Source organism: Vanacampus margaritifer, chromosome 1 (assembly GCF_051991255.1).
Source record: "Vanacampus margaritifer isolate UIUO_Vmar chromosome 1, RoL_Vmar_1.0, whole genome shotgun sequence".
Taxonomy (NCBI): Eukaryota; Metazoa; Chordata; class Actinopteri; order Syngnathiformes; family Syngnathidae; genus Vanacampus; species Vanacampus margaritifer.
In genome coordinates, this window is record NC_135432.1 from 67,660,872 (window position 1) to 67,672,439 (window position 11,568).

The following is an 11,568-nucleotide window of genomic DNA, read 5'->3' on the forward strand; positions in this document are numbered from 1 at the left end:
AGCACTTTGGTCTTCACATCACTCGTTTATTCTTTATTTTGTTTACCGTGTTGACATCATTTGCTTACATGCGTTAGTGTTGTGTTGGTGTTTTTGATCTTACTACTTTGGATGACTTGTTTAGCATCATTAGCTTACGCTTCTTGTTTACGTTTTTGTTTCTGCCTCAGTGACCTTGACCACAGTGACCTTGTCGCTCCGTCGGAAGTCGGGGGAACACCAAGAGGGACCCCAGGGAACCCCACCCCCCCCAAAAAAAAAAAATCCCAATCCTGTTCTGGCTTTGATGTACGGAGCAGGTGTTCCATCATGAAGCCAACTTGAAAACCGTTCTTTGATTGTGAACACGGCGCTCGGATCACATGACCTCACCGCCAAGAATCTTTGATTGACACGATGGATCCGCCTCCTTTGCTTCAGCCAATCAACATTCAGATGTGCGGCGCACTCACTGGACCACTGAAGGTATGTTCATGTGTGTGCGCGTGTGTTAGCTCAAGTAGGCTTAAGCGCACTGTTTTGCCTCTTGACAATGAGTCATCAATTCAGGACACGCCCCCTTTGGCCTTTACACACACAATAGACACGCGCGCACACGTACACACAGGTTGCAGATGTTCTTGGACAGATGGAAAGATAATTGAGTGACAGCTCAGTGGAGACCCGCACACTTCCGCCCCCCGTCTTGAAAGGCGGAGAGGTGCCGGTGGGTTCTATTGTGGGGGTTTGAGAGGCAGATGCCGTCTCCTCCATTGTGCTCATTGTGCTGGAATGAATGAATGAATCTCAAACATGTATACATATATGTATGTATATAAAAAATCAAATAAATAATTAAATCAAAAAACAACACAAAGCATTTACACATGTTCGGAAAAAGAGTAGGAAGAAGTATAAACTTTAACTCCTATCAGAATTTATAGTTTATACAAATAGAGCCCCAACTGTTGCAAGTTTACGTGAAGAAAAAAAAAAGCACGTTTCACATGACTGTTGCCGTAATAATCACATTATTCGAACAAGTTCCAGCCAAGCTTGTGGAATTAAAAACTCCAGATAAAGAGACAAAAAAAATCTGTTCAAAACCTGAGCAAGATTCACTTGACTTTTTTTTGTGTCTCGTATCAACCGAGGCTGCATCTCATTCTCAACCCAAAATACAACTCGATCCTGTTCCAGGGGAAAGAAAATCAAAGCGAGTCGGACGTGTTGGTCAGTTAAAGGCATGAGAAGTTGAATTCAAGTAAATCTGTGATTTTGAAGCAATCCAAATCAAGTCCAGTTTTTCTTTATGGTGGACTTCTGACGTGTCAAAGGCACGACGCAACGTGGACGCTAATCCACTTGAGTCCAGTTTGTGTTCACATCAGAACAATTGGCCATTTAAACAGGCTCGATTCTCAGTGAGTCCCTTTGATCCGTTTGACAACTTTTTTTTTTCCACATATGGTGCCTTTCTTGAGGATTTCTGTGGTCTCGGAATGGATTGAAAGAAGAAAGTCGTGTGCAAACGCTCAAAGTGGATTTGGTGTGGATTATAATGTAAACACTCAAAGTCCATGACTTCGTTTGTTGCTCGACATTCTGGGTCGAAAGCATCCAAAGGATAAAATTGACTTCCCAAGTGTCATTTGTGAGTGAAATTAAAAATATTGATTGGTGCTTTTTGAAACTCATTAGGTTTGGTGTTTGATTCCACGCACACACGCACACGCGCACACACATCACCAGACAAAACCTCATTATTGAACCTTCTGTCAGCTTCGGAATTCTCCGCCTCCCCGCTTCTCTCCCAAAAGCTTTTGGGGCTAAGAAGCGTGTCCGGAGTTCTGATGAGATCCTGGTGGGCTGCCACAGGCTGCCCTTTTGTGCCGCCACCCGCCACAAATGCCCCCATCGGACCACCCCCCCCCCCCACCCCAGTGCATCAGAATGACCACGTCGGCATGACCGGAATGGGACCAGGAATTCTATTGTTCTCTTTCAATACCAAAATAGTATTTATCATCACAGAAAGTGTCACGTAACGGAAAGCTTTCTTTCAAATGTTAGCATAAGTATATTCATTTCACACTTTTACATTGTTTGATTTTTAGAGCTAAAATATTCATTTTTTGTGTTATGGTTTTATAACTGCAATGTATTTTGTAATTGAGCAAGATTGTTTGACTGACTTAAGACTTGCTCAAACTCCGCAAGGACTTGACTCGACTTGCACGGGCCCAACATGGCAGCCGGCGCTGAGTCATCACATTTCACGAGGGCCGTGTGCGTGTTTGGCGGCCAAACGCTGTCACTTTGAGGCCTGCCGCTCGTGGCGACGTGTGTCAAAACACGACGCGCGCCTCCACGCCTGCAGGCCGCACGACCACGCAGGCCTTTATCCGCCGCCGTCTCCCGTGATGCGTTGTGGCAGGCTGATGGCTGGCGTGTAAGTGAGCTTTTAGCTCACATGCACACATGCAACCACACGGACGAGTATGTGTGCGGGAGAAAAAAAAGCGGGGGGGGGGGGGGTCACTTACAATTTTTACTCCCGTGATGCACCGATTGTAGCTACATGTCAGGATATTTGAAATAGTTGTCACTCAGTATGAGTATGCTGCGTAATTGTGCATCACTGCTACATGATTTATTTTATGAATACATTTAGTTAAATAAATACATTGATATCCTTGTAAAAGGAAGACTTGCCTGTCAGTCAAAGCTTGTATTTGATTGCATTAGCCGCTGTACTGCGTACAGTAACAACACATGTTTATAAATATGTATTTATGAATTATTGCTAAATAGCTTTAAAAGGGAGTTTCAGGGACTTGAAATAAGCACAGTGGCATGACATCCCATAATAATATAATGAATAATACAGTATCTGTGCACGTGTGATTTTAAACAGCTGCTGGGAATTGGACCAACGGCGCCATCTGCCGATGTGAGGCACAGACATTGTTTTGTAAAAGTATTGCCATAGACAGTTCGTTAGTCAAATGGACGTAAAGAAGGCTTACGAATTGTGTATCTTATTTTTTATTGAGGACCCTTGGCATTTTATACATTTTTAGTTAACTCTTATTTTATTTTATTAGTAACATTTTCTCCGGTGTGTTGTTTTAGTAGTTTGTTCACAGACTGTGAGCTAAATAGTTGTGTTAAGTCTGTGCTGTAGTAGCGCAGCATGTCCACAGGTGGCAGCAAGTCGACTTTATGAAGAAGTCCACAACGAAGAAAAAGAAGAATCGGAAGACGCGGTAGAAGAAGAGGCGGAGCAAGAAGCAAACGCGAGCCACTTAGATCAAGATGGCGGACGCAGAAGGTAAGCGAGGTCGAAGCGCTCCTGCGAACGATTTCGTCTTTGTGTGTGTGTGGCTGCTCAAAAGCAATATAATTGATTGTTTTATATAAAATGTCACTTTTGTAAGAAGAAGAAGGTGACAAAAGCAACTCGTGGTGACGTAAACTATGTCAAATGAGCGGTCCAAATTACTCTCTTTAACATTCAAAATGACCTTTCTTCATTGACATCTTATTTGCAAATAAGGTCACAAATGTAATTGTAATCATTTGAATATTGTTAAAGTCAAGTGTAGTGTTAGCCGTTGATTTTTGTATGGCCAAGCCACGTGTGAGCCGCAAACTACGGGCAGGAGCTCGTGAAACGTCTTTCATTGCGATTAACACTTGGTCGTCATCTGCTTTTGCAACCTTGTTTTTGTTTATCGTCTCCCATTTGGAGGTTTGGGTCCCAATTTGACGCATTTTGCTCACCGGCCTTTAGGTGGTCCTCATGCACTTTAGCATTCAGTTAGCCTCCATGCTAGCTGGCACGTGTTGCGAGTGACCACGTGGGCTCATCCATTCGACAAACTCGCCAATTTTCAAGTCACCATATGACTCGTAATGCATGTATTAATCACCGGAATTTTAATCCAGATTGCCCTTTCTCTCAATTTTCAGCTAATATATTTTTTCACCTTGCTAAGATTTAACGTGCTCAAATGTGTCGTTTTTTTTGCCAACTATTCTGGTGGAATGTGATGCAAAACACTTCATAGTCACTCAAGATTAAGAGAAACATCTCGTCAAGTTGATCTCAAAGAGCTTCAAGTGCCCACAGTTGACAAATAGCAACGACATCCCCTCATCGAACCACAAGAGGGCAAGGAAAAAACTCCAAACCCACATCGGGGAAAATGAGAAACCCGGAGTAGGGACGCAAATGTGCTCATCTTCCTTCCAGGAGGATCAGGCTGCAATGGATGCTGAATGGGCAACAATTTACATAGTTTGTGTTGTGATACTGAACGATATTAACTAGACTAGCGCAAAAGTTCATTTAAGAAGTTGAAGCACTGCGAGAGGACGTCATCAGGGAAGCGGCGCAAGTGAAACACAAAATTCATCATTTGTGCTTGACAAGGCACCAAAAATCCAGAAGCTTCGCAGTCTCTGTGTTTTCGAACCCTGCGCAAAAAGTTATTTTGTGGAGCCAGTTGGCTAGCAACCGTTTGTCGGCCATTTTGGTTACATTTTGTGAGCCATTAAGGTGACATAAAAAAAAATCTGAATCCCCGTTCATAATCAAATCAGCTTTAGGAAACATGCATTGCATCAAATCTCACCCAATTTTGCAAATGTGCATTCAGGTTCAAATCTACTTTTGCAGGGTTTGGATAATAAATAAAAAACACACACAATTGAAGGTTATCATGGCAGCGACTCTTTTGCGTTCCACTAAAGGAAGTCAGCGTATCACACGTTGAGACGCCAGCTTGTGTTTTTCTGGCGCCGGCTTCGTTTTCATTTGCGTTTTGCTTTTGTTTGCAGCTTCGGAAAAGAAGAAGAAGAAGGTCAAGAAAATGGCTGCCGATGTCGGGGTGAGTGTCAAAATCAACACGTTTGTCTCTTGTGTTTTGGGGGATTCGGGGACTTGGAAATTGAATTCCGATGTAATTCATTTTGTAACTTAAGTCCTAAGTCGAGGCATCGCCGTAATCAAGGACGGCTTCCAACAGATGAATTGGCCGATATTGGCTCTTTTAAAATCCACACAAATCGGGCAAATTGTTTTTTTTTTAACATAAGATGACGAAAATGACACTGAAACCACCCAAGTGATTCTTTTTCAAGCCCTTTCTTCGTCGTAACGTTTAATACTAAAGGATGAAGTGTTGTAAAACAGTCACATATTTTGCCTGTAATATCGTTAAGTTATTATTTTGCTTTGCACTTTTTTAATTAGTTGACACGTAATCGTTTTTAATTTGATTTTGAACTGATTGAATATATTTGATGATTGGTCAACTTAAGTGGATAAAACTAAACGGTTGATTAGCTCAAGATGGATGATTGCCAATTAAGCACGCGGCCATATTAGATTGACAGCACGCTAACTAAGCAACAATATCACGTTTAGCAACTTAAAATTATAGCTCCAAAATGGCCTTTTATTCAAATATTTGTCTCAGGGGTGGGCAAGTTGGGTCCTAGAGAGCCGCAGTCCTGCATGTTTTTGATGTCTCGCTCCTCGAACACAGCTGAGGCTCTCGCTAAACGTAATTTTGGGCTAATGATTTGAAACACCTGGGTTGGAGGCAGGAATCACGGAAAACGTGCAGGACTGCGGCTCTCTAGGACCCAACTTGCCCACCCCTGATTTAGGTGGTAATTTTTTCCCCAATAAAACCAATTATTTTTTAAAGACAATATTTGTTGCAAAATAAGCACTTAAGTTTGATTGAAATAAATGTTGACATTCATCTTCTGTTTCAATTGTTCTTAGTCAACCACATCTACTCATGTTGTCCTTGGGGATAACTAGTACGCATTATGATAAAGCAAATGAATCTGAGCAAAACCCCTTCTTGTTGCCGCCCTCCTCTGTGACAAACTGTGAAGGAGAAACAAAACATGAATTGGAGGCAATTATGTCTAAAAGACAAAAATGTCTTCCACCAGGAAATCCAGCAGAGCGGCGACTTTCTCATCAAGCCCGAAACCGTCGCGCCCACATTGGACACGTCCCAGTGGCCCCTCCTCCTCAAGGTGAGCGCACGTCCGCCTCCTTCCTGCCTTGCCGCCGCTGCGACGTGATGAATCCGTTTATCCATTCGCCGAGCGGCGACCCATCCCGGCCCGTCGTCCCGCTCTCGTTCTGGGGGCGGGGCCTCGCCGCCGCCTTCCGAGGTGCGATCCGGCGTTCTGTCGGAGCCGTGGCTCGGGACGGCGCGGCGTCGAGGGCCGGGCGGGTGGCCTCAAAGATGATATACGATCTGATCGCACCGCTGGCGTCTGATTGGTCGCTGCGAGGGGCGCGTCCAGGAAGTGACCACGTCTGTTTCCTGTAGAACTTCGACAAGCTGAACGTGCGCACGGCCCACTACACGCCGCTCTCCAGCGGGAGCAACCCGCTCAAGAGGAACATCCAGGACTACATCAAGTAAGATGAGATGACGTCATCGCATAACATCGGCACCTCTTGTTGTTCGTTTGAAGTCATAAAAAGACAACTGATGCGAGTTTGTGTGCTGACGTCAACCGTTGTCAGACGCTCAACTTTGTTTTAACTTGGTCTGTTTAGTGTGTGTGTGGGGTAGGGTGCACTTCAAACAGCTGACCAGTGGGTGGCAGTATGCACGTTGACAATATTTTTTTTTTTTTGCTAGGGTTGTCCCAGCCAATGTTGAGTTTGGTCCAATATCAGCCCAAAAAAAGTGTTGGTTTGGGCTGTTCAATGAACTCATTCACATTTTTTTCCACTTTTGTTAACGAGTATTTTTTTTTTTTTTGTATGTTTAGAACAGATGTAAAATTTGTGATTAATCGTGACTTAACTGGTGAAGTCATGAAATTAAACGATTAGAAAAATTATCGCTTGACGCCTGTAATTTTAAATTTTTTTTCCTTTTTAATCTTTTTTTTTTAAAGAATATTAAAAAAATAATCAACATTTTTGCAAGAGCAACCGGTTATGTCAATTATTTTGACATTTACTGTTATGAGGAAATCAACATTTTTTGATCCACTGCACACATTCATCCTCCTTTTTCTAATCGGTTAATTACTAAAAATGATCATAATCGAATCGAACTGACCTCTTGTGAGTTAAAATCAAATCGATACCCCGCCCTAATATTGTTTTGCATCCTAAATCAATGTATTTAAGTTGGGTAAGCTTGGCGAGTGGCAGCCCAAGATGGCCGCTGCTCCATCATGTGTCCCTGCCCAGTTACTGGAAGCTTGACTTTTCTAAACCGCTCATTAGCCGGTGCCTCGTTGGAATGTTGTCATATGGCGGACATTTTGTGCAATTGCAGGTCGGGCTTCATCAACCTGGACAAGCCGGCCAACCCGTCGTCTCACGAGGTGGTGGCGTGGATCCGGCGGATCCTGCGCTCGGAGAAGACGGGCCACAGCGGCACCCTGGACCCCAAAGTCACCGGCTGCCTCATCGTGTGCGTGGACAGAGCCACGCGATTGGTCAAATCCCAGCAGAGCGCAGGTACGCCTTCACTTTTTTTTTTTTTTGCATTGGCGAGAAGCGGAAGGTCGATCCAAGTGGGTCGGGCCGAGCCGCCTCCAAAACAAAGAACAAAGCAGCCACGCCCACTCTGCTCTGCTGTGTTGCAGGGAAAGAGTATGTGGGGATCGTTCGGCTACACAACGCCATCGAAAGTGAACACGCGCTGGCCAGAGTAAGTAGCGCTTTGCTACCAAACGTCCAGCAGGTGGCGCTCTACAAAGTCGTGGTCCACGTTGTGTGGCTCGCTTAAGCTCACATGGTTTTAAAATAAGATTTGTTTTCTTTCCCCGCTAATCCAACTGCAATCTTTTCTTGAAATCACGTCTTCAAGAAAAAAGTAGATTTAATAATAATAATAATAATAAAAACTTTTCAGGCAATGGAGACTTTGACGGGCGCCCTTTTCCAGCGACCGCCGCTCATCGCCGCCGTCAAGCGGCAGCTGCGAGTGCGTACAGTCTACGAGAGCAAACTGGTGGAGTACGACGCCGACAGGAGGCTCGGTAAGACCGGAGCCGTTGAGGGAGAGCGTTTGGCCGTCCAGTTTAAGCGTGGTTACAAGATGGCGTCCACATGTCATGTGACCAATCAGAGCGCAGGGTAACCAGATGACCAAACTCTCTCTTATCGGCGGCTGCGTGTAAGACGACGACGATGGTGGCGGCTGCACGGCCGTGTCGTCGGCGTGAGGCGGGTTTTGACGTTGGCGTCTTTCAGGAATCTTCTGGGTGAGCTGCGAGGCGGGAACGTACATCAGGACGTTGTGTGTCCACCTGGGCTTGCTGCTGGGGGTCGGGGGTCAGATGCAGGAGCTCCGCAGGGTCCGCTCCGGAGTCATGGGCGAGAAGGTGGGCTCCACGTCCTGTCACGTGATGTCACTTCCTGCATTTGATTTTTTTTTTTTTTTTCAACAGCGATAGAAACTGGGAGTGTTTTTTTTTTTTTCCCTCCCAAAATGGCGATCATGCTAATGGCGAGATGTGGTCACACCAAAGTGTTGAGTTCGGTTCGACTGCTGGTGTCGGACCGTCAATTAAACTTTGGAACAGCAAAAGTGCAGCTGAGATTTTATTCGTAAAGTCTCACTGCTGACATCAGCGCTTTTGTTGCAACGTGTTCGAATGTCGCTTCTCATCACAATCGAAGGGAAACAAAACTTTAATGTATGGAAATACTGCCTACGTTTTTTTTTCTTTGAAAAACGCACGTATTTCTATATTTTGTGGGGGAGCAACCATTTTGCATTTTTACGGGTAAAAAAAGATATTTTTTTTTTTTAGCAAAGTGCTTTTGCTCGAGGGCTGAACAATTAATTGCATTTGCAATTAAATCACTGTTTGACAAAACTTCATCTTGATGTAAAATTAATTAGGAAGGTCTTTTGCAATAAGTTTTTTCCTAAACTACATTTTTAACTGAGTCTCTTTTCAAAAGATTTTTTTGTTTTGGAAGAAAAATGTTGCCTTTTTAGTTTTTCCACGTGCAAATGACAGAATGTTTGGTATTCTTTCCCTTTCTGAGTGTTTGTGATGTTTTGCGTCTCAGGACAACCTGGTGACGATGCACGACATCATGGACGCGCAGTGGCAGTTTGACCACAACAAAGACGAGACGTACCTGCGGCGGGTCATCTTCCCGCTGGAGAAGCTTCTGGTGTCTTACAAGCGCTTGGTGATGAAGGACAGCGCCGTGAGTGTCCCGCCCTCGCTCGTCCCCGCCGCGTCGCCCGCTGGCGTCGGTTTGACCCGCTTGGCGCTCGCCCTCAGGTCAACGCCATCTGCTACGGCGCCAAGATCATGCTGCCGGGCGTCCTCCGCTACGAGGACGGCATCGAAGTCAACCAGGACATCGTGGTCATCACCACCAAGGGGGAGGCGGTCTGCACGGGTGAGCGGGCGCGGGGTCGCGGTTGCACGCACGGCGAGGCCACGTGATGACACCAGTAGATCCAGGAGCCTTCGGGCTGTGCTGACCTGACATCTATCACCCTTGTCTGATGGCGCTCGTTGGTCTGCGTCCGGGGAAGGTGGGGGGGTTAAAGAAAAATAGAGGCTCTTAGTGGCAATGGCAAATGTGTCCCTGCTTCGGGGGGGGGGGGGGCAATAGCTTTTTATTTTTTGCATGAAAACCTTCATTCAGACGAATCACAATTTTGAGAAAATTGACCAAACCTCGATGACGTATGAAAGGTGCACATGAATGTCAGTGAGAAAGGGGCGTGTGTGAGGATGTCAGTTTCCGCCGAAAATGTGTTAACGGCTTCTCCTCGCTGTTTTTTTGCACGCGCCAGCCGTGGCCCTGATGACCACGGCGGTCATCTCCACGTGCGATCACGGCATCGTGGCCAAGATCAAGCGCGTCATCATGGAGCGAGACACCTACCCGCGAAAGTGGGGACTCGGACCCAAGGTACGCAAAGGCGCAACCTCCAGCCAATCGGGCGTCAGGAAGCGCCGAGCCATTCAATCGCTTCCTGGTCAACGACACGCGCTTGCATCGTAGATGTCATTTATTTCTTTTATTTCATCAGGCGAGCCAGAAGAAGATGATGATCCAGAAAGGACTTCTGGACAAGCACGGGAAACCCAACGGAAGCACGCCTGACGCATGGAAGACGGGCTACGTGGACTACAGGTGTGTGCGCGCGTGCCCTGCGGCGTGCATGTTGTCGCAGAGGGTTATCCCCGGCTGAGGTGTGCCGTCCTCTTTCGGGGAGTCACTCTGCTACAGCGACTCTCCGGGCGGCTTCTTCGCTCGGCTGACGCTCGGCGAGGCGATGGCTGCTCGGAGTACACTTTTGATGATGCACCGCGTGCAATTTCAAGGGAAAATGTGTTTTATTTTTGTTATGGGTGGGGTTTGGTTATTGTATCAAAAGTGTACTAGTGGTATCAGTGACTATTCAAGAGTTGAGTACTTGTGAAAAAAAATCATATCTAAGGGGGGGGGGGGGGGTTCCCAGCCAAGTCTGTATTCATCTTCAAGCAAAACCTTTGTCTATTTTTAACGCCACAGTGCCACCCCCGCCACCATGAAGTCGGAAACGCCCGCCAAGTCAGTCAAGGTAAAACAAAAATCGGCAGCGCGTCTGTTCGCCTCCCAACCTGCAGGGGGCGATCACATTTCTCCCATTTCTGCTTTGTACAGAGGAAGAGGGAGGAGGCGGACAGCGAAATGGAAGCCACGGCGGCCGCTGAGGAGACGCCCAAAGAGAAGAAAAAGAAGAAAAAAGAGAAGCGCGCCAAGATGGAGGACGGCGAAACGGAGACTGCGACGGCGGCCGAGCCGCAAGTAGAGGTTAGTTCACGCCCAAAAAGGACGAGGTTTGTGTTGGAACAGCGGCGCTAGTTTTGTCTTATTTTGTTCATTCGCAACTTTATTTTTTCTCAATATTTGCGTCGCGTTGTACCTGTCAGCTGTGACGCTCATAAATGTTGTTCGTGTGCGCAGCTTGAAAGTGGCAAAAAGAAGAAGAAAAAGAAGAAATCTAAAGATGACGACGATGCAGCCTCCGAGTGACACTCGCAACCTCCGCCCATTGTCAGACCGAGGGACCTTTAATGGGGTTTTTTTTGTCCATTTTTTTTTTTTTATACCTTTTATGTTTAACCTGTAAATAATGTTTGAAAATAAAAGTATGCAAGTTTGTGACATTTTAGAAGAATCTAAAATGAAATGTTGATGCCATGTATCAAACAGTTCCGTGAATAAAAACAAATTATTTTAACCACATTGACTAAAGTCAATCCAAAGCACCAGAAATGTCCAAAAGGAAGTATTTTGGTACTCACAAAACACATTCCACTCGAGTCACATGGATTTGGGCGTCAGAGATGGTGAGTAATGAACCACAACGTTGTAGTGCATACATCCGACCTATATGCGGCGCTATAATGCCGCAAAAAAGACCTCCCCAAAAAGACAACAGATACGGCATTTAAAACATTTCGATTGTGTGTTTATAATGAAGATCCTGCGCGACTACTTACAACTAAAAACATTCCAGAATAACTGCAAAACTGAATTGTGCCGATTAAACTATGCCCCCA

The 11,568-nt window shown here is 45.6% G+C and overlaps 1 protein-coding gene and 1 non-coding gene across 2 annotated transcripts; both read left to right on the forward strand.

Moving 5' to 3' along the window:
* The first annotated feature begins 2,539 nt into the window (after positions 1-2,539).
* dkc1 (dyskeratosis congenita 1, dyskerin) lies at positions 2,540-11,249 on the forward strand. Its single transcript, XM_077564560.1, has 15 exons — positions 2,540-3,313; positions 4,825-4,874; positions 5,956-6,042; positions 6,345-6,436; positions 7,314-7,498; positions 7,627-7,691; positions 7,896-8,022; positions 8,237-8,367; positions 9,065-9,208; positions 9,286-9,406; positions 9,810-9,928; positions 10,050-10,153; positions 10,535-10,583; positions 10,667-10,816; positions 10,970-11,249. Exons 1-15 carry the CDS (start codon positions 3,298-3,300, stop codon positions 11,036-11,038), a joined length of 1,509 nt encoding a protein of 502 aa, XP_077420686.1. The 5' UTR covers positions 2,540-3,297; the 3' UTR covers positions 11,039-11,249.
* LOC144042001 (small nucleolar RNA SNORD83) lies at positions 9,445-9,521 on the forward strand. The gene has a single exon (XR_013290491.1). It is a non-coding gene; the product is annotated as a small nucleolar RNA SNORD83 (small nucleolar RNA).
* Positions 11,250-11,568: the final 319 nt, after the last annotated feature.

Coding starts and splice junctions, on each gene's coding strand:
- dkc1 (XM_077564560.1), top strand. Junction 6,437..7,313: donor AACATCCAGGACTACATCAA/GTAAGATGAGAT, acceptor GTGCAATTGCAG/GTCGGGCTTCATCAACCTGG. Junction 10,817..10,969: donor CGGCCGAGCCGCAAGTAGAG/GTTAGTTCACGC, acceptor TCGTGTGCGCAG/CTTGAAAGTGGCAAAAAGAA.